The sequence below is a fragment of the Doryrhamphus excisus genome, linkage group LG1 (genome assembly GCF_037039965.1).
Source record: "Doryrhamphus excisus strain RoL-2023G ecotype Guam linkage group LG1, RoL_Dexc_Guam_v1.1, whole genome shotgun sequence".
Taxonomy (NCBI): domain Eukaryota; kingdom Metazoa; phylum Chordata; class Actinopteri; order Syngnathiformes; family Syngnathidae; genus Doryrhamphus; species Doryrhamphus excisus.
The window spans coordinates 9,421,559-9,448,245 of record NC_136357.1 but is presented as its reverse complement, the minus strand read 5'-3'; the positions used below and the strand labels follow the sequence as shown (position 1 = coordinate 9,448,245).

Below are 26,687 nucleotides of genomic sequence, written 5' to 3'. Positions count from 1 at the left end.
TATTGGTAAAATATGCCACATAATTTAACCTTTGACCGCAGCTGCCTTGGCCAGCTTGGATCACATCAAATGAGTGTAAGAAATATAAAATATGCCATAAGAAAAATGAAATCTTCATGGTTGCATTACCATAATTGCATTGCCATCAGCCTACCCATGCTGGAGCTGACAACATAGTAGCAGAATAAGCAATTAGATTCAGCTTCTCTGTCTTTCTTCCAGCTTTTCTTAGTGTCCAACGGAGGGAAATTCGTGAAGAAGACTCTCATCGGGGAAGCTTACATCTGGCTAGACAAGGTGGACATGAGGAAGAGGGTGGTGAGCTGGCACAAGCTGCTCGTTAGCTCCACTCCGACCAACCTCTAAAGCAGATGGAGTTGAGTGGTGCTGCTTGCAAATGTCCAATTAAAAAAACGACTTATTTTAATTCACAGCCATCCACTTTTACATCCATAAGGGGTTGCTTCCGATGTTACATAATGATAACTGCCAGGGCATGTGTGCTGCCCCCTGCTGGTGGGTGACCTCAATTGCCTCTTTCACAAAGAGACCCTGCAAAATAGTGCATCAGAGCTGTAACAGAGGAGGCATTTATCCGTCTTTGCCTTTCACACAGAACCCTGTATCCTGTAACTGTATGTGTTTTCACATACCTGGGATGCATCCAGATACATGAAAAACAGGAAACAGGAAGTGAAGTGTCCCTTCCGGACATGTTGAATTGTGTACACACCTTAATCCAACATATTAAGCATGAGCAATACTCATAAAATCATCACCATGCGCTGGTCACTCCTCTGTTACGGCTCTGATACTACCTCTGTAAAAAAATACTGTGTGTCAGTGCCGTTTATACAGAAGTTGGAAAAACAGCAGCTTTTTCATGCAGTTTTGCTTCACCTCATGCCATTGTGGTGCATTCATGTAGGAATGTTTTATTAGGGAACAAAGGTCTTGCAAGTTTGGTATGAAAACAAGTTTGTCAGAAAGTTGTCACAGATTACAGAGAATTAAAATATATACAGAGTGTGATGTTGATATAAAATATCAGATACAGATGATATATGAATATGAGTATATATGGTGGCGTCCTGACAATCTGCTACAGATTTCATTTCTATTTCTGGAGATGCACCACAAAATAGGACATCATGCAGTAACACATTATACAAGCAGCGCTGTAAGGTCAAATGAAGCAGTGCTGAGTGGAATGTTAGAAACATTAGACATGAACTAGTGTTTATGTGTTTATTAATTGTACTTCCTGACAGCCTATCAACACTCTTCTACTGAACACAAAGTCTATTTGTGAAGTCCGGCCCTCCTCTCCTGCTGTGTGTGCTGTCGAACTCACTGTGCTGTTGTGTGTCTGTGTGTGACTCCTGGTACAACACGGTGAACCAGCCTTTTTCACTGCCTGTCACCAAAACATTCCCTCAGGCCCCCTCACTTACACAAAATCATAAAAAGGACACATGGGGTCAAATGTCGGCACTTATACAGTGCAGGTGACCCCTTGAAATAGTCATTAAAAAAATGGAAAAATCACAATCAACTAAGCAACTAACTGCATATTTAAGCATTTCACTTTTTGATGCATTTTGAAAAATGTATACAAGATGTCACTCTAACAGCAAAAAAGACACACAAATTATAATAACTAAAGCAAAGAATACATTTTTTTTCAGAAATGTGTTTTATCGTGCCATTTTTTTTTCTTCAAAACCCATTCGTTCTTTTGGGGTACTTCTATGCAACATGTTTTTTTTGTTGTTTTTTTAAGGAATTAAACGTACTCAATCTTATATATGTTTAAGCATAAGGTCTATTAAAGTATTTAATTTTCTAGCTGATTTAATATATATTGATGATGTTAATAAGTATTAACATCCACATGGAGCTTGTGCACTTTATCATATTGTTTATTTTCTCATTTGTCATGTGAGATCAAGTGTTTTTCTGCACTGGAATGAAACGGAAATGTGTTAAGACGTTGATGTGATGTGCAGTTTGTTGATGTCTATGTAGCAAATTTTAAGGAAAAAATAGTAAATATGAGGAGTACCAAAAGGCAATGCACAATTTAGGATGAATTACTTGACAACATAAAATAAAAGACTAATTCCGACAAATGCAAATGCTCGCTAATGACTGTTTTCCCTAGTAGACTCCCCTCTAACACATTACTGTTTGTCCTGTTGCCTGTTTATTGTGCAATCCTCCATTTGTCGTTGTCCTGCAGGGTGCGAATGTGACTGACGTTATTTGACATTGTACATAACGTGTTTATTTTCTACAGAGTGAATGTTTATTTTGTCCAAATGTGAGCATGCATGAGTGTTGAGGAGTGGAGATTAAAAAAAAAAAGACATATAAATGTACAGTAATAAGTGTCTATAAGTGAGAAGACAAAAAAAAATCCACTTCAAATGTCGTCTGAGACTTTATGTTTTGGATGTTGCATGTTTTTTTCGTCTCAGAGATTATAATTTGAAAAGAGAGAGAATATGTATAGATTTATCGGTATGCTGACTGTAAAGAAAAATGCTTGTACAATTGTCTTGTTTTACACGCTGTGTAAAAAAACATAAAAAATGTAATGTAATGGTTTTGTGGTTGTACACAGGATGTGTTGAGATATTATGCAAATTGTGCTGTAAAAAATATCCCTGCCCCCTATGAGTCAAAAGAATAAATATTAAGAAGAGACTATATTAAACAGGTAGTGTTATCTCTTTCCTTTCATGATTCATACATGGATTTGTATTACTTTAGGACTTTCATTTTATGATTCATACATACTGTATATTTGTCATACCTTATAACTAGGGATGTCCGATAGTGGCTTGTCCAACTCTCAGTTTGTGACACCGATAACAGCCGATAACCGATATGTGTACTATGAGCATTTTTTTTTAAATATTGGTTTTCATGATCAGGGGTAAAAATCTGGTACCGATGTCGGGCCGATTAAAATTATTTATCGGACATCCTGTTACGCTGGGTGTTGAGGACCCCAGAGCAGACACCAAGGCAAATGTATAAAACAGGTATTTAATAATAAACAAAGGGTGCTCACAGAGGAGGAAAACAAACAGTACAACAGAAGGTCAATTGGAAGCTAAAAGTACAAACAAAAGAGTACAAAGTGGCTCAACTACTTCCAGACAGTATGGACCAAAAATGCAAGTTACAAGGCAGAGAGACAAAAGGTCAGGAGCATAAATGAAGCGTTCAATGTGCAGGCATGACAAGGCAAACGATCTGACAGGGGAACAATGGAAATGGAGTTGTATATGAAGGCCTGATGGCTGATGAGCAACAAGTGTACAGACCAGGAGTGCAAGGCAGGAATCCGCTGCAGGACAGAACAGAGACAACAGGGGGCAGCAGACCAAAACAAGTGTCGATCATGACACATCCCTACTTATATCTTGCTTTAAGAAAAAAGTATACATGATGTATTTAATTTCCAACAAGAACTGAGAGCACATGTTTCAGTTGAACTGTAATTCTTATTTGGATCAGAAAATGGTCGTCCCACTGCATGTTTATTATTATTACTATACAGTAATTAAAAACCATGGTTGTTTGTCTATATGTGCCCTGTGATTGACTGGCGACCAGTCCAGAATGGCCTCTTGCCCGAAGACAGCTGGGATAGGCTCCAGCACCCCCGCGACCCTCATGAGGATAAGCGGTAGAAAATGAATGAATGAATAATTAAAAACCAAACAGGAAAGAATATTTTTTAATTTTTTTCAATCTTGTAATGCTTCGGTGTACATTTAAATTGAACTTTAATTATGTTTTTTCCCCCTCAATATAAAAAAACAAAAAAAAATCAACCATCATTCAAATGCTTGGTAACAGAGGGCAGTTTTAGTATTTAAATAGATGTAAAATTAAAACAACATAACAAAAATTACAAACATTTATTACATTTATTATGCACAAGATATAGCTGGTAACGTATTGTGATGGCAATGTTTTGCCAACAGGGGGCAGTGTTAGCTTGTAAATGATCTTTGTGCTAACGCCATTAAAGTGAGGCTGATTTAATATGAGCAATGATGTCTCACTCTTAAGGTATCACTGAAGCATGCATCAACCAATTAGGAGGCTATATTAAATGTTGCTGTGTGGCCATATATTAAACTGCTGATACTGTATAGGCCTATGTGATCAGCTATGTAATATGGAGGTGTACTGTGTGGTGCAAGGAAAGTTATTGAATAAAATGTAAGAGAGTTCATGTAGAGCTGTGGAAGGGAGTTGATCATTTAGGTAAGGAATATATTAGCACTTATCAGGCTTTCAGATAGAGATGCATTGTCAAGGAGAGAGGTGTTGCTGGGATTTGTCTGACACCTCTTATTATCTATGCAGCAGCATCTACCTTTATTAATAAGACAAAATATCTGCAGAGCAAGCATCTGCCCTTCCAGTCCTGTCTTCACTTCGCCTTGCTATTGTATTCCTGCACTTGCTGACACCTCTTCACTTCTGACCATTCATGTTCTTTTTCACCGTGCAATTCCAGTGAGAATGACAGAAAAATTTGGTCATTTGATGGAAGATGAGTTGATAAAGATGCAAGATTAGGTTGCAACTATTGGGCGAGGTATGGAGATAGGAGAGACAAAGAGGGAAAAAAAGGGGGGAAACAGGAGGAGGAGAAGGAGGGCGAGAGGACACCAGAAATGGTGTGTGGTTGCCAAGCAACGATTGATAACCAAATCCCTGAGCATCCTGCCTATGCGCTGCCCTGATCTCCCTCCAGGGCTGCATTAACGCGCACACACGCACACATATATTCAATTTTTTCCAATAAAAATGCTGACACTCTAACTAAAAGCACCAACATACAATATTAATTTTTTATACATCGCAAATCAACTTTTCAACAATATTGTGGGAGGTCATATGAGCAGTTAAAAGCTATTTAGTATCAAACTTGAAAATGTATACCACATGAAAACGAAAGTAAATTTAAAAAAATTGAAAAATGTCGAGTCACATCACAATGCATAAAATGCTGAAAATAATATATTCATTCATTTTCTACCGCTTATCCTCAAGAGGATTGCAGGGGTGCTGGAGCCTATCCCAGCTGTCTTCGGGCGAGAGGCGGGGTACACCCTGGACTGGTCGCCAGCCAATCACAGGGCACATATAGACAAACAACCATTCACACTCATTCACATTCATACCTGGACAATTTGGAGTCACCAATTAACCTAGCATGTTTTTGGAATGTGGGAGGAATCCGGATGAAAATATTATATTTTAACACAAAATTACATTTTATGTAGCGCTTTTCAAGGTACCAGAGCCCTTCACAGTGAAATGAACTCATTATTATGTCGCTCCTTAGTCACACAGTGGTGGTAAGCTATATCTGTATACACAGCTGCTCTAGTGCACACTGACAGAAATGTGGTAGCCAATTTGCGCCTATGGCCTTTCTGACTGCCGCCAAACATTCATTCACATTCTTACACCAGTGAAATGTTGACCTAAAATCAAAATATTTGGGGGGTTAACTATTTTCACCATATTTTCCACAATTACTGACACCTAGTGACCAATACTACTTTCATACTACATTTTCTCTTGCTGGTTGCTGCACATCGTATTTTGATTTCTTATTAAATGCACTTCTGCAACGTTTTGGCATTTTTTTTCGGCTCAAGGCTGCATCAATCATGCTCTCTTCTAATGTAGAGTTGCATCATCACCTCTCGTGCAAAAATGTAAAACACGTATAAATACATATAAAGATGTATAATACGTCTTTGGGGGAGATGGAACTTGGCACCGTGTGAAGGTCATTGTGTGTTCTTACAAGACGTTACCTGCGTACCTTCAAGCACTTGTTGCACGTGGTTGAGTCTGCATAAGACCAAAATGAAGCATTGACTGCGTCTTAGTTTTTGCTTCAGTTACTACCGGGTTTGGGCACACATTCCTACTGTTGTCCACTGTGTCCAACGTCAAAGAAAAATAAAAAAAAATCCTCTAATGTTCGGGTAAATCTGGTAATTCTTGAACAACAATGATAAAATAACAAGAAAATCAGTTAGGATTTATTATCATGCATTCACGGACTAGCAGTGGGTCGGATATTTCATACTCATTTCGGAAACCAGAGCTCGGCCGGAGCCGCGGGTTGCTGACCTCTGGTTTAGCCAGCTAGATGGCTGAATAGACATGAAAAAAAAATTGTTACATTCATTCATTTTCTACCGCTTTTTCCTCACAAGGGTCGCGGTGTGTGCTGGAGCCTATCCCAGCTGTCTTCGGGCAAGAGGCGGACTACACCCTGGACTGGTTGCCAGCCATTCACAGGGCACATAGACAAACAACCATTCACACTCACATTCATACCTATGGACAATTTGGAGTCGCCAATTAACCTAGCATGTTTTTGGAATGTGGGAGGAAACCGGAGTACCCGGAGAAAACCCACGCACACACAGGGAGAACATTCAAACTCCACATGGAGAATCGAACACAGGTCTTCCCGATATCGGTCTTATACTTTGCCAAAATGTTCTGAATTGAGTGATTCCACTATGAATAAATGAGCGTATTGATTTGTATTACCCAGAGAAAACCCACGCATGCACGGGGAGAACATGCAAACTCCACACAGAAATGGCTGAAGTTGGAATTGAACCCTGGTCTCCTAGCTGTTGAGGTCTGCGCGCTAACCACTTGACCACCATGCCGCCCCCCCAAAAATTGCTACTTTGATTTCAATTTTGATAGCAATTGTGATCATATGAAAAACACAGCATTGCAATATAAAACTGTTAATTTCAAATTATTTAACTTTTACTCATACATCTTTGCGGCCTGCCGTCTGGTTTAATGCTGGTCTAATTTTGTAATGCAATATTTCTTAAATATTTTATATAATTTATGATCATGCAGTTTTAGTATCTTATATTGATCAATTTTGACCATATATAAACTGATTTTCTTCGATATACTGTAGTGTTAAATCATCATTTAAGGGTTTTCTTATGTGATGGAAAAGCACTGGGGGCCACAGAGACACAGCGACGGAGAGAGAGAGAGAGAGAGAGAGAGAGAGAAAGAGAGATTGGTAGAGAGACACCCACTCACACAGGCGGCATAGAGGATCTCCATCAGTACCTGTTGGAGCTGCATGGTGGCCGGCTGATCAGATTAGAGGTGTCGGTCATAGTTAAACTGCAAGGGGGGGAGACGACGGAGCGTCACTCAGCCTGCTCATTCTCTCATTCATCGGCGGCGGGGAGCGCCACATTCACCCTCCTCCTTCCCGTCTCACACACATCTACACACACGTTGTTTTCAGATGGATACCTGCAGAGTGCACGCCTGTGTGTTCCTTGTCCTGCTCTTCCAGGACGCCTTGTGGGCTTCACAGTTTCCTTCTCAGCTCTTGTAAGTATTTAATCCTATTTGCAGTCCTTTTCTTTCTGCATTTCTTTTCAAGGGTTTGTCTTGATTTTAATGAGGCTCTCGAGACGCTTGGCGTGGGTTGTCTTGTCTATGCAGTCAATGCATGCGTGGGTCACCGTGTGGACATATCGTCATCACCGTCATCACCGTCATCATTGTCATCATCATCGTCATCTTTGATCAAGTTGTTGAACTTGTTTGTCCTGCATTTGACCTCAGTGGGAGTAATTGCACTCATGCCTGCATTATAATACAGTATATGGAACATAACATAACATTTTACATGTACTGTAATATATGCAAGGTTTTATTATGATATATATATATATATATATATTGTAATTTGAAAAATGTTTTTATAGTATTTCTTCAACTGCTGCAAAAAATTATGATAAATTGATAAATATGTCAGAAATATTAGGTTTGGTTCCAAATTTGGTTCCAAATTACATAAAAAAATATAAGAGCATCACCACCGGCTAGCATATGTTGGTAAGTGTGGTTTTAAAGAACAGATTGGAGAAATATTTTGTTCATGTGCCACAAATTGAATTTAAAATATGTAAAAAGAAATTGTCACATTGGCAAAATAATATGACTTGCATTCATGGCTGTCTCGTATACACAACATAAGCGACTATCAATGTGTGTTTGAAACTATACATTCAATATTCTGCCAAATGACTATTATTAGCTGATAACAAACATAAATGCGCCTGCATGTGTGTGACGTAGGGCATGGCTTACAATGGCAGAGCAAGAACAGGGCAGGTTGCTTAAATTCTTAAAGCACATTCAAAAGCACACCCTTATGCAGTACCTAACCCAGGCAGACAGCACATTTAATACAAAATAAGACAATAAAATAAACACACAATAGAATGTTGCTATTAATGAATCACTTCAACCGACTGCTTATGCTGTTCAGGGTCGCGGTGAGCAGAGGCCTTTCCCATGTGACATCGGGCAAAAGCCAGTCAATCACAGAGTGCATATAGACAAACAACCATTCACACGTCATTACGCTGCCTGCAACTGAAAGCAGACGAATCAACCCCTAGACATGCGATTCATGGCCTCCTTGTTGGTGTAAACAGTCCCTTCCCCCCCGGCTTCGTCTTCTCCCCTTGTGAATTTAATGTTGTCAAGGGCTGAGCCATGATCCTCCACGGAGAGTGGTACACGCTCGGTTGATCGTGTATTCATGCCAAATCGATCTGGGTTTCAATGTGTGTTAATCAGAATGTGTTAAAGTTGAACACGATCTAATTAAGGTGTTTACATGTGTTTCAAAAAGCTGGTTCTCAACCAAGTCAGATTTATTGGAATACAAATATTACAAAAGTTGTAGTATCACATTTAGGCCCGCAAATGATGATTAATCTGAAGATTGTTTGATTAATCGAGTAATCGGTTATGCTCTTGACACATCAAATCAATATGAGTCCTCTCATTAATGTCTAAATTTGGTTGAACAGCATCTTGACTCGTGTGAAAATGAGAAAATGTGAGTGACGTTAAAGTCAATGACCCAAATCCTGTTTGCAGTATTGATGTATTGAATGAACCAATGTGTGTCATGTGTGGTGTCATAGTCCCGCACATGATTAGCACACTACACGTCTGTATTTCCTTCCCATCTCAGGTCTTTGTCTATGTGAGTGGCTCTGCAATTATACTGGATAGACAGATGCTCCATTGCGGCCATAGTAATTGTGATTATAGTTATAGGTACTTAGATTTATGATAAGATCAAGGTAATAAAACACTTGGCTTTGTCATTGCAGGAGACAGGAGTTTCTACTCTAGAGATATTTCCCTTGAACCTTAGAGAAACTATCTAGAAAAGGGCAAGCAGTTGAAAATTATGAAAATGACTGAACGTTTATTCTTTCTATTCAATGCATGAATATGGTATTGGCTCTATTAATGAAGCAAAGTTACGGTAAAACTGATGTCACATGCTACAACTGTCTTAGTTTATAATGTTGCTTTTGACATATGTAAAGACTTTACACAAGAGGTTTATTTTTTAAACAAAAAACACATTTCAGCCCCATGAACTGTGGTTGTGGATTCCCACGGACAGATTCCACACCCTTGTCGAAAGTCTTCCCAAAAGACCTCATATTACCCTGCGTTCCAACGCTTTTGTCTCTTAGGGACATTCTATTTCCATCACAGTTTCCGTTCAAATCCCCAAAGACTTTTAAACGTACTTCTTGACTATGTGGATGACAATTATTAAGCAATGAATGCAAGTAAATTTTAATAACTGTAGCAATAACTATGGTACCCTCCATATCTGTCTGCACTGCCATTTATCACCACAGCAATGAGCGGCTTCATCATCATGGCTACAATATGTCTGCGCTCCGTGTGCATTCTGATGAGATGCAAATGGATTATTTAGCCACAGAAGAGATGAAGCAAAAGAAATTAAAATGAGGTGGTTGCAACCCTCAGTTCATCCATCATTATAGTTTGTTGAATAAATGGATGAGGAGGGGAGTATAGCGGAGGGAACCAAGACTAGCTGTTGTAGTTTTTTCTGCATTGTTATTGTAACTAGCCGAGGTTACGTATCATAAGTAAATACAAATCAATACGCTCATTTATTCATAGTGGAATCACTCAATTCGGAACATTTTGGCAAAGTATAAGGCCGATATCGGGAAGACCTGTGTTCGATTCTCCATGTGGAGTTTGAATGTTCTCCCTGTGTGTGCGTGGGTTATCTCCGGGTACTCCGGTTTCCTCCCACATTCCAAAAACATGCTAGGTTAATTGCGACTTCAAATTGTCCATAGGTATGAATGTGAGTGTGAATGGTTGTTTGTCTATATGTGCCCTGTGATTGGCTGGCGACCAGTCCAGCGTGTACCCCACCTCTCGTTCAAAAGACAGCAGGGCTTCAGCATATCCGTGAGGATAAGCGGTATAGAACATGGATAGATGGATGGAAGGTTATTTTTCACCTGATGAAAAGTTCAAGACCACAGGCTATAAAAGCAAAATCTGCTCAAAATTGTCATTTTCTGTCAGGCATTCACACAGTAATGCCTTCCTGATGGCCAAAGCTAAGAAGCTTTCTCTTCTTGAATGTGCTAGGATTGAGCTGCATAAGCAAGGCATCGCGCAGCGCGCCATTACTGCTGAGGTTGGAAGCAGTAAGACAGTCATTAAAAAAAGTCTAAGAAATTCAAGTGGACAAAAAAAAAGACCCCAAAAAATTACAACTGCACTGAGCCGGACGATCCAATTGGCTGTTTATGAAGACACAGGGCCGGGCCGTCTTCAACCCAAGACACCAGTAAGAGACTGCTGCGCTATAAGCATTAGACGACACCTGCGGTAAAAGAGTTTTAAAAACAAAATAAACGATTCAATTCCACAAAACTGCCCGTTTCAGGTGGTGCAGGGTTGTCAAATGGTGGCTGGTTATGTGGAGATGTTACAGTGGGCATTCCTCATGACTGAGGGACCTCGTCTGTGTAACAACAGCTGGGTTTTACAACAGGACAACGCTGCAGTTCACAATGCTTGCTTGACCAAGGGCTTCTTCAAGGAAAATAACATCACTCTTTAGGACCACCCCGCATATTCCCCTGATTTAAATCCCATAGAGAGCATTTGGGGATGGATGGCAAGGGAAGTTTACAAAAATGGCCATCATTTCCAGACAGTTGATGCCCTTCGTGAAGCCATCTTCACCACTTGAGGAATGTTCCCTAATAGCCTCATGGAAAAACCCGGATCAAGCATGGCCAAACCAATTGTTGAAGCTGATTGATGTGAATTTTTCCAAAACAAAAAAATATTAGTTTTGCTTTCATGGGTGAAATATTTACATGTGAATGTTCATTAATGACACAATTAAAAAAAGATGAATGAAATACCAAAATAATTGCCAATTAATAGGACAATTGATTAACAAAAAAAAATTGAATTCAAATTATTCTTATTATTAAAATAAAATTAACTCAAATCAAAATTATTATTTAAAAAATTATTTTATTGTTTTTTATTTGATCACTCCATGGCATACTACAGTGATTGTGGTGCTTTGCTTGTTTTTTACTCTCCAGTATGATTTTGGAAGCTGCTGATGTTCCCATGCCCACTTTTAAACTACTGGCCTGCTGCTGTATTTTGCCAGTGCAATTAGAAATTGGGCAGTCGTTTAAACAGCCGCCTGCTGAGGTACACTCCACGGGCCAGCTCATTATTATTCCCTCCAAAGTGACAGTATCACAACATCTGTCTGTCCTTTTCCAGTATTGTCTCTTTCTGTTTGCTCCCATTTGCTCTTCCTGTGTTGGGGGGAAAAAAACAATGTGTGCCAGTGTCTGACCCAGTTGCATTTTCTGTGCCTGTGTTTAATTAAGAGACGGTTGTACTAGTGGCTGTAGTAATCAAAACATAGCAAGCAGAGCAGAAAGAATACTGCTAACCTCAGCTTAACAGCAATTATTTTCATACTCTTTATGCTTTTCCAACAATTAATCCTCACCTACACCATGCATTCCCTTGTTTGATAAAACAGTAGCTTCCCTGATCTCCTTCACCTAATGGAAAGCAATACAATGTACAATTTTCTGATACTATGAATTATCTTTATCATTAGCCCGGTTAGTTACATGGAGCTGGAGCTTACCCTGGATGACCCTGGTTGAGTCAGCACTCAATAACTAACCTCAACATTTTAGCCAATACAACCCCTGAGGGGATTTGTATATGGAAACATAGTTTAACGTTCATATTGGTCTACTTCCAATATAATACAGTAGGTATTTCAACTAAATTCTTTATGGGATAGCAAAGATACTGAGATGCTGAGACAGACGTGCACCCACCACGTGCGTGCTCACAGAGTCAGAAGTGGTTGCAGAGGGTACGCGTGTCACACGTCATCCGGAGCCCGACGCAACCCCGCAAACAATGAAAGCTCCTCCTGTGCTAAAAGTGCTATATGGTGTCTGCATTCTCCTAAATCCATACTGAGGCAATACTCATCCTCAAATTATGGCCACACTTGCAAGTACAATGGGTTGGGACGAGGACTTTAGCCGCTGCCTGACGAATCATCACATCGCGAGTCTCAAACTCACCACACCCTGCCATATGCCGCACAAGTGCCACACTGGTGAGACATATTTTGAGGGACATTTTGCAGGATGTGAAACTCATGTCACTCTCACAAAGTCCCGCAAACAGCAGACATACTTGTTCTGAATACTGCAGTAGGGGCAGAGGGGATCGGCATTTTAAATCAAGTATCGGCCGATATTGATACCGTGCTTTTTCACTGATATCGGTCAATACTGATTGAATACATTTTATTTGTACAGCTCTCTTCAAGGTATTCAAAGACGCTTTGTAGTAGGACACACAAAGTCAAAATAAAGCTGAATGAATAAGACAGAACAGAAAAATACAACATACAGAGGTTTTTAATTCTGTATGGACAGATGCCTTTGTCTTCTCTGGCTTACATTAATGCTTCATACCTGGTGAGAAACAACACAAAACACTGAAAGACATTTTAAACACAAGCACTCAACATGTTCTGAAAAGTTGTTATTTATTTCAAAGTCGATCTGTGTAGTCCAGGCCTGCACGTGACGGGCTCGAACGAGCAACCACATTTCATAGGTGGGTGCTTCACACAGGAAGTGACATACGTCGCCTCTCATCATTAATTAATACAGCATTTATATATACTAGTGTATATATATTTTTTAGTCATTAATACAGCATTATGCCACAAAGTCAAGAATGTCTGTTGGTAAAATGATCTTGCTTTGACTGTAAACCGGTTGGTACAATTCCATACAGAACATGAATTAGGCATCTTCCCCATTCTCTCTTTCCACATCCACTATGACGGTGACGTCAATGTATGATTCAGCACTCGATGCAGAGTCCATGTCACCTGAGAAACTCACACACTCGCAACAAACTCATAAGCCCAGCAAAAATCACTGAACCAGTGAGCCCAGGTCAGGTTCAAGATTCACTTGTCGGCACCCTCATGCCGGCGTTCGAAAGTGAGTCTAGTGAGACTAGATTTGTGACTGCTTGGATTATTCAAGTGCTCGGCTCTGCATTAGCGATCGAGCAGCTCAGACAGGAACACAAAGTGGAAAGGAGAGTTGACTTGAGGCAGGGAGCAAATCTGTTGCACAATTAATGCCGTTACCTGGTTTCCTTTTGAATTTATCTAGCAGCAGAGTAAATGAAGGAGTTAACAGAGGAATACCCACAAATTATGGTTCAGTAAAAAGTGTGCAAGTTTTGAGTGATTTGATATCGACTACATACAGTAATAGGAACATTGCTTACTATGAAGCTTCAAATAGTGAGCAGACATTTCCATCAACAAAGAGGAAATACAGAAGAGTGACTGCCCTGCCCATGAGCAAACAGTAGATGGTCAGTTATGCCAAAGATAATGTGTTGATGTTGATTTAAGCAACGTAATGCAATTTTGTTAGGATTAAATGAATCTACAGGATTTTACATTTTTTCTAAGTGGAAAGAGAATACAGTCGTGGGCCAGTTTGATATCCTCTGTGGGACAGAGTCAGCCCCCCCGGCACCCAGCTGAAAAGGGCACAGTATAACCTTTAAAGATTTGCTCGGATTTTCAAACAATTATTCGCGTTGAATATAAGTAATCAGTTTGTAAGTATGTTAACTACTGTTAGTAGTAAAAAAAGAAAACAATAAAACCTGTCTCAACCTGAAGGAGGTGTCATTTATATTATAATATAAATATAAAGAAAATACACATTATATAATTTATTATTATATTATATTTGCAATTCTAAAACAAGCGCAAAAACCTTTTGTGACATATGCTCACCACTTCATGCATGGATCGTATTTAATCTTTATGATGTCAACTTCGTTGTGGGCCTTGACTGTCCTGAAATACTCCAGTATGTTAGTCAAGGGATGGTGGAAATACAGTATTTCAGTTATTAACAGCACACAGAAGGGATGTCCAATTCTTTGAAAACACTCAGCGACATAATCTCAAACTGGAACACACAAGTGATTTACTGTACAGTAGCTCTCACAGTTGGAGAAGTCCTCATTAACATACAAACTGGGAATATGACTAATTGTGCTCCTCTGAAATGCTAATTCATCCACAATCACTATGCCCAAGAGAATAAAGGAGAACCGCATGATTTTGTTAATAGCATAAATGAGGATATTCCAAAAATATGCTGCAGCTCGGAAGGTCAGTTTCTACTGTATGTACTTACTGTATGTGCAAAATTAAAATAGGAGTATGGCATGGATGAATGCTAGTTGCATTGCAATTTAAATAACTCAAAAATGCATTAAACATACTGTCTCTGAGATCGGTGTGATTTTGCAGCCTAGACACCACGTTGCTTAAGATCTTAGTTTATAGTTTCTTTATATTTTGAAATATAGTTGCCCCTTTCTGATCTTTTAGTTTGTCACACTTAATTGTTTCAGATAATTATTCTTATAATTATTAAGGGTAAAAAAAGTGATTGTCTACTGTTAAAACAGAGGAGAGTGCAGAGGAGAGCTAGTGAATATATTATGATGGGAATGGATGAATGATGGGAAAAATTAAAAAAAAGAGCAGTTTTCCTTTAAGACATAAAAAAAATCAATACAAGTAAAAACCATCCCATATTGCAAGGTATTGTTCAGTAAACACACCCTTATTTGTGTGTTAGACTATACAATAATTTTAGGAAGAATACAAGGGCTACAATGTGGATGTCTACAACCATTAATTTCTTTTTCGTGTGTGATTAAATGATACATGGTTGCCAGGTCATCCAGCATCATCAACATCGTCAACATCAGCATACAAGAGGAAACAGTGCGTTATTTCTGCACAGTTGATTTTTGTTCACAGTAGCAGTCTGCTCATTCTGCAGTGCTGTCCATAAGCATCTGGCTATGGGAATTAAAGGCAAACAGCTGCTTTGCACTGCAATTTGTTCACCTAGCCAAGTTTCTCCTAAACAATTTCACTTTGTGTGCTTTCCCTGCTGGTGTTCCTCTGCTTGTTAATGGTCTCATCTTTCATCCTGTACTCTAAGTATTCTCCCCATATATTGCATACCATCCATGACACATCCCTCCTTTTTTTTTGTCTGGCCTTTTGGTCTTATTCAATAGTTTGTATCTTCCTCAGTTGTATCGAGCTTAATGTATTCGAATAATGTATTGCTTATACACAACAGCCATTACATTTGGTCTGAAATATTCTGTGGGTGAGAATGTTGGTTTTTCCATGCTTACTCTGCTGTGTGTACTAGAGTATGACGTGCATCTTGGGAGTAACACAGCAAGTCACTGTTGATGCGCATGCATAATCATGATACCATCGGTACACCCGACAACATCCCTTATATATAAACTAATTGTACTACTCTGCTAGCTGAAATTTTGTGGCTATTTCAAGGTGTCACATTCATTATATGTGAAGTCGATATGTCTGCTTGTGGTAAACTTGTTCCGTAACATGCATGGTGCACAGCATTGTGCAGACACTCAACAACTCAATTGGGGTAGCATGATCGCATTTCTTGAAATATGGTTTTGTTTTATTCCATGAAGTCATCCTAAAACAGGCGTGCTACCTACACTATAAGATTATAAGACTATTTTCAGCTAGCAGTACACAGACTGTGGTAACGGTAACCCGGACTGCATGTTGGTTCATTTGCTTATTTACAGGACCGCATGCAGGCCGCACAGTCAGGAGATTGGGAAGACCTGTAGCGATTATCATTAATAACTGGGCAAAAGGAAGTTCAGAACAAAAAAAAAAAATCATCCTGATACAAATTATATAAAAAAATGTTACTTGATAATACTTGATACATTTGCCCTGTAACTGAACAAAAAATGAAAAAAATATATAAATTATACAACACATCTGGATTGGGTGCCCATACATGTCCTAACTGCAACTGCACTGAGGCCAGAAAAGTGAATAATCCATCCACAGTCAAGTATTTATCTTGCCTTTGACGGGTCTGAGGATCCTAACAAATGACCATGTGGTACAGTGCTTCAGGTACACTATTTGTCATACCCGTCCAGCCCAATCTGCTGCAATCAGAGTCTCTGACTGATCGACTCTGTCAGCACGGTCCAGATGAGAGTAGCTCATCAGACAGCAAATGTTGTGTAATCCATCGCGTGACACCTGAAGGCTAGACCTGACATCCCTGGAGGCCTCTGACATACAGACAAGCATATCGGCTATCTCTCCACTTCCTCCCTCGCCCTCCACTTTACTTCACTGTCAGCACTCAAGCTGATGTGTATTCCAATGAGCAGACTTTCTCATTGGATTCGATGACGTGACTTGACGTGCTTTTACTGATGACACTGTATTTGATCGTGGTGATTTAAATTGGATTGTCTGACCTTTTACATGACACCTTACCTGATGAATCCCTTGTTTGTTTTGATGTCCCGTGATCGAGCGGCTTGGCACCTACGGGGCCAACTTGATTGACAGCTTAATTGCACTGTGATGTCTCTTCTGAAGTGGTCACTGTGTGTTGCTCTGTCCAATAGGATTAAAGAATGGGTTGATCAAATGCAGAAAGAGCTTGTCACCCTTGCAGACACGGCCACAGCTGGCAAGAGTCTAACCCAGGTACAACCATATCTTTAATGGTCAATTCACGTAACATTTATTTGCACTAATATGTGACTTTGGGTGTAGATCTTTCTCAGAAACAAGCACCTCTACACTGTGGAGCAGAATGATGCAGAGGAGCTTGTGGCCAGAGCAGCCAGGAACATTGAACAGCTGCTCAGAAAGAGGTCTGCAGCCTTAGAGGTAAGACTGGAAACACTCAATGAACTCGCCATCTGTGTGGAGGTGGAACGTTGGCCTGCTAACAAGGACTAATGCAGAGAAACACCAGACATTGTCTCTCGAATACTGTGTAGTTCCATTCATAGGGAAGCTGGAGCCTATTCCAGCTGACTTTGGTCATTAGGCGGCGGCACCCAATGTCTCAATTCAGTGTTGGTGGAGAAAGGACCTAACTGACATTGTGGTTAGGACTCAATGTCCTAACCACAGGGCTCTATTTCCGTAAGCCAGGGGCAGTTGCGGTGTACCTGCCCTGTGCGCCCCGTGCCCGTGCCAACGGGGTGTGCCCAGCACACTTTGCAATTTTCGTGAATGATGCAGTCCGGCTCAGTCTTGCTCAGTCCGGCGTAGCCACACCTCTGTCCCTCCCACTGGTGCAAGTGGCAAAGAAGGAGGACAGAAAGCATCAAAGGGTTTAGCACAGCCGAGTGCAATCTTAACAATCAAATAAACACCTCTCATTGTCTTTAAATGCTCAGGGCTCACCAGACTGCTCATCAGAGGCCACAATGCTGAGACAATTACACATAAATAAACCACACAAAAATAAAAATGAAAAATATACTCAATTTGTTTCTCAAAAGAATAATCCCATTCTGGTTATGGAGATTTGAAAAAGTCTTACACTGTACTTTGTATTGCAATGTAATTGGATCCAAATACACCCGCTGCTCAAAGAATAAAAAATAAATAAATTGGGGCTTCCTCACTACAGCAACATACTGAGCTTCAGTGATGCTGCATTTGCAAACTTAATTGTGTTGCGCTATAGAGTGGGATTATTGGTCTATAATTTTACCTAAACTAAATTGAGTCGTAATTGTAAATGTGAAATGGTTTACATCATATTCATAATTACATTTATTAAATGCCTTTCAACAAACATCTTTACTTGAGTTGATTACCGTGTTATTTCCCAAAACATTCACTTTCCAGTTCCACCGCCATCTGGCTCTTAATTAACTGAATCATATGTTGAATTGTTTGGTTGGCCGAGTGTTCATTATCCCAAGGGACATTCAATTGGATTGTTTGCTTTTCCTATGATAAATAAGCACCATTGTTCTCTAAGAGAAAGCCGCCGCACTCCTGATGTTGTAATAATCCTCTGGCAGTATGGGAGATCCTGTTCAGTGCCAAAAGGTTTTCAAAGTAGCAAGGAATAAACATTTTACAGCAATTGCTATTTCACTGCCAGTACAATGAAATACAGCACCACAGAGGACATCCCTTACAAACTGATGAAAGGGCACACCAATATTACATAGACCAGTTATTTCTCACACAAAGAAAATGCTTGATTACATTTGAGTTATAGGGCTCTATTTTTGTAGAGCACCTGCTCTGAGCTGCGCCTGCGCCGCGACAATGGGGTGGGGCCAGCGCACTTCTCAATATTTGTGAGCAGTGGAGTCTGGCGCAGCGGAGTCTGGCGCAGCGGAGTCTGGCGCAGCGCAGATCGGCGCAGCGCAGTCTGGCACAGCACGCCGCACCCACTCCTCCATCCCTTCCACCGGCGCAAGTGGCAAAGAGGGAGGAGAGAAAGCGTGAGGGAGTGTAACACAGCCGAGTGTAATCTTAACTAATTAAACAAAAGCTTCTCATTGCCTTTAAATACGCAGGGCCCACTGGACTGTGCAACAGAGGCCACAATGTGCAGTATGCATATCTCTGCATGCATTTGAAAATGTTGGTGGCGCTACTCAGCTGTTGGTGTGAACTTGTGTGTACCGTACTGTTTTTTTTTTTAATGAACTCATGAAATCATCACAAGTAGTTCTTCTTACCGTTATTATACTGTTTCTGTTGCACTAGTTTGCATTTTTGTCTTGTCTTGTCTTTTAAACACATTTTTATTTTAGTCGTTACGGCTAATGCATCTCTTTATTATCCACAATTGTGTATTCACTCTTCATGCACTTTGATTGGTCAGTCACACACAGTGACTGTGCCTGTCCAGACCGAGGCTGCAGGTGCTAACCATGGAGTAGATTTGGTGCCCCAATCACGTGCACGGTGCAATTGGCAAGTTGCTCACTGGCTCCACTTTATTAGGTTTTCCTCAGCTTGCCTGCGTGGTAAAATATTGCACCCCTCTCAATATGTTGCAGTATGCACGTTGCAATCTTAAACTTGTTTTGCATTTCACAAGAAAGAGCTGGATACAGCTCATTGTGTTTGCCTGTGTTTTTTTTTGTTTTTTGTCTGCTCTCTTCTAATTTGGCCGGTGAGATAAAGTGACTTAGAAAAATATGTTTGTATTACTGAACGCTGTGCTTTTGAGAAAAATACATGCTGACAGATTATTTCCCTGTTTTCCATCATTGGATGTTTGCATAAATCACCAACTTCAAACAGATAAGCTTAACAGGCTTCATTAATCATATTTAAACAATAAAGCCTTACAGATCACTTACACACATGCAGAGTACACATATAGCTGAATAATAAATACAGCAACTTTCATCAATTCTTGTCAATTTCAAACAAAGTAATGTGCTGATGAAAGCACATCCCATTTGTGGATAAACCACACACACTTTTGGTTTATGCCCCTCCCATTGAGTACAGACACGGATACAGATCATTTAGATGGGTGAACAGATACAATTAGTGGTGTACTCCCTCATCTCTAGTTTTTAGTATAGTAATAGTTCACAAAGGGATTAAAACGACTTACTCTTTTACGATATTCTAATAAATTCTCATAAAAAACAAGTGAAGTCGTGTCAACATAAAAGCCGGAATTCAGTGAGCTAATGAAAGCTCTGACCCTGAGGAGGTTTTGTTTTTTTTCCCATAAAACTGGGTCATCGAGATTCTGTTTTCATGCATTCAGTGGACGCTGGTAGCACCCTTCCCTTAGTGCTTTGAGAAGGCATGGTCGTCTGATTAGTAATGCAGACTGAGTTAGTTCATAAACACATCTTCTGCCAAGTAAATATCTCATGTATTCTAAGTTAACTACTGATATGGAAGCAGTGACAGGAAATTTAGGAGTGATAGACGCGTGGGTTATAAGGGTGTGTGGCATTTGATTATAGGGGGGTCAGGAAGCCTAATGCCGACAGTCCATCTTACCTCAAAACATCGATCACCTCTAGCTCTTTATTGCATCTTTATGTCACGTCCTGCCCTGTGAGTGACCTCAAGGCATATTGATATTGCCTTCTATGTCCTGAGGTTGCACATAAATGGATGAATGAATGACAAATACACTGCTATGATGACACACACACACACACACACACACACAGACAGAACCATTCAAGCAAATAAATCATCCAGTAAGCTGTCAAACGCAGTCCAACTTTCACACTTCTGTCCGTCTCTGATCTCAAACTCTATGCATGATGGACGAGCTTGACAAAGGCAGCGGTTTAACCAGCTACCTGTGTGCGTGGCTATGCATGTCTACTCATGCTTCCATAAATAAGTGTGTGGGAAGAGTGTGGCATGCATTATTAATGAGCACTTGGCTGCACACTGTTAGGAGAGAGCAGACTATCAAAGGATTTACAATCTATGCTTCAGCCTTCATATCCAATGGGCACACTCACATTGGCATGTAGTGAAGGTGCATTTTCTTTTTTTATACTCTTTGGCTGTAGTGGCACTGAAGTTTAATGACATAAATAAAACCTGTGGTCAAAAAAAGTACTACTATACAAAAGTATAGTAGCATAGTAGAGAAAACTATGGCTTTTACTCGTCTACAGAATAATGTAGCAATGTCCTCATTACATGTGACACACAGTAACAATCACTTAACTACAGGGCGCTTCGGACATTTAATAGAGAGGACGTACTTACTGTTGTTTATTACAGTATTATAGTATAAATATATTTCCTGATAAAATCCAGAAATTAGGGATGTTACGATTAGGGTTTGATGCTTCCTATAATCCACGATAATCTATGAGTGAAATTGGCCGATACCAATACCGTTCACATACATGCAGTGTAAATGTTTAAATGTCACTGGCTATATTAGGGGTCACCAAGTTTTTTTCTTGTGAGAGCTACCTTTACAAAACTAAAATGGCCAAGACATTTTTGTCATATTTATTTTCATATTTTATGTCAAACCAAACAAAGCCAATATGTATATTTTATCAGAACATTGACAAGTCTTTCCCAGGTGATTGATACACATATTTATCAACATATCTGTCAACAACAGCAGCACAGGTACGGCACCAACACTTACAATGTCTGCTCTCAATGAGATGGCGTATTTTCCAGCACAAGAGGTGTGCTCCAGGTGCGCTCCAAGGAGCGTGAATGATGGGCAAAATTTTAAAAAAAGTGCAGTTCCCCTTTAAAGAGCAGAGCCTGGGAAGTGACGTGTGTGATGTCAGCCAGCTGAAGTTAACTGCCTTGCTGATTGTTAGCAGCAGCACCTTTCGATATTAGCGCAAGAGCAGACACTTGTGTGAGTTTTGGCCAACAGCAGCTCCTGCTGGAATGTGCACTGAATATGTGTTTTCTGCTTATTGATCAAGCAATTGAAGTGGCTCATGAGTCTCTGACTTAACCACAAACAGTATTCTACACAAGTCAATAACGTTACATTGATGTTACCACAGGATTTCCGTTGTCAATGCTAACATGTGCTTTCTTATGTCTTATTTATGTCATATTTTCAATTATTCTGTTTGTTATATTGGATAATACGAGTGTAAAAGTGACTAAGTCGCAGTCCGGTAATTGGGCCATACAGAGGATGTATTTTGCATATTGGCATATTAGAGATTGCGGGTTCAAATCTCTGTCAGGCAATCTGTGTGGCGCTTGTATATTTTCCTTGTTCATAGGCTTTCTCCAGGTACTCCGGCTACAAAATGGAGGGGTGTGAATAAATAAGGTAACCACGATATTAGAAACAGCTCTCAGTATGGTACAGTCCAGTATGATAACACTGACAGTGTAAATACAATCTGTGCATTCTTTTTCTTTTGTGAAGACAGTAATGTTGGCACAGCTTTAGTATTCGTTCCCAGGATTGTACAGGTGTACTCAGTGCAGTAGCTGGTTAGTGCATAAGAACATGTTTGTTTTACCAAAAAGGTATTGAGCTGTTTGGGGTTTATAGTAAACACCTCTACCCTTGAGAGGGCATGAGAAAGAGGGGGGTGGAGGCTGTAGATGACCACATTGAAAGTGTGTGAAGGGGCCTGAGGCCTAATTAAAATCTAAATTATTGATGCTGCAGAATTATGGAGGTGAAAGGCAAACTGATAAGAGTCCGTAGACAGACATTAGCTTATACACACACATTAAGTGGGCGTTAATAGATGTTTGGCATCAGAGGCCACATGACGTTTGCTTTGGCTTGATCAGGCTGCATGAATGTGTGTTCTAGTGTGTGACATGACAGTATGCTGTGACAAATGGGCTGGTCTGCAATTCCACTTAAAGTAATACCTCAGCTCACTCTGCAGCAAATAGGATGGGTGTAGCTGGTTTATGAGTACACTTGAAAAGTTACATACAGTAAATCACAATGGCTATAAAGGTAACCAATGCGGATGTGAACATTAGATATAGTGGAGATAGTAAACAACTAGGGCAATGTGATGCAATATGAATGTCATGATTTCTTCATTTATACTACTTTACACTGCCCTCGTTTTGCACCATATGGCAGCAAAAAACCTTTACACCATGTTGTACTCTTGAATACGCTCGTATGTGTCACGATGCGGGAATGAGCCGGTTTGACAGTTTGGTTTAGTTTCCCTTTGATGCCTTACTTCCTGTTTCTATGTCCCTAGTTTGTAATGACTTCCTGTTCTGTTTCATCTGTTTCTATCCACTTTCCTGCTCAAATGCATCTGTTCTGATTTTGTGTTGATTATTTACTTCAGACCGTGGCATCCCGCTGTGTTGGTGCGTTAGCATTTGTTTGCTGAATTGCTGGTTTCTTTTTGCGGCATAGCAGCAATTATTCTTAAATATAAATATTTACCTGCATCAGGTCTCATATCTTGCAACCCAGCATTGTTCAATTTTCCTTGTTTCAGTTTCAAGTTCAGTCTCTACAGTACGGATACATGGATATTATCAGTTTCTCTAGTATTTCATATCGGGGAGGGGGGGGGGGTTGTGAAAACATTTCTGTACCTTCAGGGGGCCATGACCAAGAAAATAGGTGCATGCTCACAGAGTCAGAAGTGGTTGCAGAGGCAGCCCAGCACACAACGAAAGCGCCTAAGTGCTATGTAGTGTTTGCATGCTCCCAAATCTGTACTGAGGCAGTACTCATCCCCAAATTTTGCCCACACTTGCAAGTACAGCGGGTTGGGAGCAGCCTTTAGCCGCTGCCCAATGGATGATCACATCGTGAGCCTCGAAAACTCACCACAGCCTGCCAAGTGTTCGCCCCCAAATAAAGCAAGTATTGGTCGATATCGATACCGTCCTTTTTCAATGATATCATCCGATACCGACTGGTGGCCAATCGATTGGAGCACCCCAAACATATACAGAAGTTTGGCATGAATACTTATTTCTTTATTTTCTATGCCATATATGTAGTGAACTAGATTCCCAATACATACTGAAAAATTAGACAGGTTGAATCCAATCGTGTGTCAGTCACACTTAGCATCACTAAGGCAGCCAACAGGTTCAACATGATCCCTCATTATGGTGGAATAGTCTGAAGAGACACAAGGGCTTTGCACACTGTTAAAATGAAAAGCTATATTGGCACTAAGAGACTATAAAGTCGGCCAGTCATATTTTCTTGTATACTTGGAACCATCATGTCGAGGTTTTGTCAATACACTTTGGGGAGCTATTGTTTGACAGTATGTTAGTATGTTTCTGCGGAAGGTGAAGTGTGTTACTCTTGTTCTAACTAACAATACATTGAAAACCAGTGTTGAGTTTCGCATGGTCCATCCGCAATATACACATCGCCATTATGTCACTTCCTGGTCAGCCCACCAATACCAAAGATGGTGATCTTGATAAATTCACAAATAAGAATCAAATTAACAATACAATTTGGAAAGCTGCACATTTCCAAGTGGCACAAACATCTGTATAAGAACAAAGTACCGGTAAAGTACAAATTATGAAACTTGAGTACAATAATCCTATGTTCATAACCTTGTGGTTAATTGGTTCCAGACCCAAAAGTGACGTCAGGGGTTCAGTGTTGCATATCTGCTTGGTGCGGGTTAATGCAGCAACAACAGCCTGTGTTTTTATATTGATTTGCATTATTTTATTATTATTATTATGTCTTATTATTGTATAAATAAAAGTCTGTTGTTGTATGATGGGTCTTTACATTACAGTAATATTACCGACACATAGTGACTAGTGTTAAGCCGCAGAATTCGAACCATGAAGTGGGGAAGTACGACTGTAATCCAATCATTCAGCTTGTCTCCTATTATGTTATGTTGCTACACGCATGCTAACTTCATGTGAGTCCAACTGATTCTTCCCGAGGTGTGATATCAGATTAGGAGTATTAAACCAATTACAAATTGCATATTTGCAACCCAGAGTCAAACATTGATATTATTCTAGACAGCAGACGTACTAAGCTTGCAAGATTGTTTTTTTGTGGAGCGTGACGTCATATCAATATTATTATTGACAAGGAAAACAACACCGATATGAATATATATATATTTTTGTCAATTTATAAAATATTGACACCCCTAGTAATACATTACAATTTTTTAAGGCGTTTGAATACCTCCTGTACCCATTGAAAATGAATAATACCACGGCTACATGTAATTGATGGGTATGAGGCGGGGTACATCCTGGATTGGTCGCCAGCCAATCACAGAGCACACATAGACAAACAACCATTCACACTCACATTCATACCTATGGACAATTTGGAGTCGCCAATTAACCTAGCATGAATGTTTTTGGTATGTGGGAGGAAAGCAGAATACCCAGAGAGAACCTATAAATTTTGCCCTTTTGTACTAGCCATGTAGTACAGAATCAGAATCAGAATCAGAAAAGGTTTATTGCCAGGTATGATCAAACACATACTAGGAATTTGTTTTGGTATAGTAGGTGCATACACATCTATTAAAAAAGAATGAAAAATACAAAATATGAAATACAAAATATGAAATACAAAATACAATTGGACTAAATAGGTTAGGTAACAAAAGGAAACCCATCATTTTATTTTAACTATTCTCAGCAACTTTGAAATCAAATTAACATTTTTCCAATGTTCTCGGTTCATGCTATGTTGGTTGTTGAAAAACGTTAAATGAATAACTTAATGAATAAATAAGTCAATTCAGACGCAGCAGCGGCAGTGTGCCCTCCCATGCGGCCCACCACCACAGCTTCAAAAAACCCCTAATGGAAACCCTGAATAATAACACTATTATTTTTATGACTACTATTCTTACTACGACTAATGATAATCGTTTACTGCTATTTAAAGTGACATCTGGCACACATGACGCTGGCATCATTGCCATTATGCATTTTTAACAAGATGAACAATATGTTTGTTTGAATTATAACAACAGCTTGTGCGCACCACTCCCTAATTGCTCTATTTACACAGATATCATCTTCCCTTGTAAATAATTAAGTCCACTTCTTGCGTTTGTTTTATTGAAAGTGTGTCAAGCGATTCCTGTGTAATGTGTGCATGTGTCTCTCAGTCATCGTGCCCCAGGTGCGTGCCATATATTTATTAATCTGTTGGCTTCTGTCACAGTGTTTCCATAATGAGCGCAAGATGCGGTATCATGGTGTTTTCATGTGTGCGCTTGTGTGTCCGTGCGCACGCGTCAATATAATGAGCCAAGGCTATGATACGATCAGAGATATCGCAAGTCTCCAGAGCAGATGTTACTCAACCTCCCATCTCCGCTCTGCACTGATTATATTAAGCAGACGAAAGGTGTCTGTGTGAGTGTGAGTGTGTATTGGTGAGAATGCATGTGTATGTGTGTCTGTCAGACAGAACGACGGAGTAGGAGGGAGTAGCACAGATGGGGAATTCTAACTAGACTTATGGTAGCCCTGGGAGAGGCCTCATATTTTCATCTAAAAGAAAATGTAGCTCTTTATATTGCAACACTTATGGCTGATTATGGCTTTAGCTTCATTTTAAGACACATACTGTACATTCTTTTTGCATGATTAGTTAATATCCAATACAGTGTTCTACCATTTTCAAATCTATAGCTAAGAAAGATCCTTATTGATTTTGAATGTCATCAATATCAAACAGTCAAAACAATAAATTTCCTTTCAATCCCAACAGCAATTTTTGACTAATCTTTATTATCTTAAGAACCATATTTATGTTGTCCCAAAGTGACTG

At 39.8% G+C, this 26,687-nt stretch overlaps 2 protein-coding genes across 7 annotated transcripts in view; both read left to right on the top strand.

The window, feature by feature from the left end:
- Positions 1-2,719, top strand: part of pclob (piccolo presynaptic cytomatrix protein b) — a 59,960-nt gene extending 57,241 nt beyond the window's left edge. Inside the window, exon 38 of the mRNA XM_078793243.1 lies at positions 223-2,719. Coding sequence (XP_078649369.1) covers positions 223-366 — 144 coding nt within the window. The 3' untranslated portion in view covers positions 367-2,719. The remainder of the gene's footprint in view (positions 1-222) is intronic.
- Positions 2,720-7,152: 4,433 nt separating this feature from the next.
- The window catches only part of LOC131130920 (voltage-dependent calcium channel subunit alpha-2/delta-1), a 76,580-nt gene continuing 57,045 nt past the window's right edge, over positions 7,153-26,687 (top strand). For 2 of the 6 annotated variants that reach the window (XR_013627188.1, XR_009130123.2), the window contains exons 1-3: positions 7,153-7,437; positions 17,047-17,128; positions 17,198-17,314. Coding sequence is in view for 4 of the 6 variants with exons in the window: in XM_058075074.2 (XP_057931057.2) it covers positions 7,349-7,437; positions 17,047-17,128; positions 17,198-17,314 (288 nt within the window). In the remaining 2 variants the exon portion in view is untranslated. The remainder of the gene's footprint in view (positions 7,438-17,046; positions 17,129-17,197; positions 17,315-26,687) is intronic. The other 4 variants (XM_058075074.2, XM_058075075.2, XM_058075076.2 and 1 more) reach the window with 2 other exon arrangements.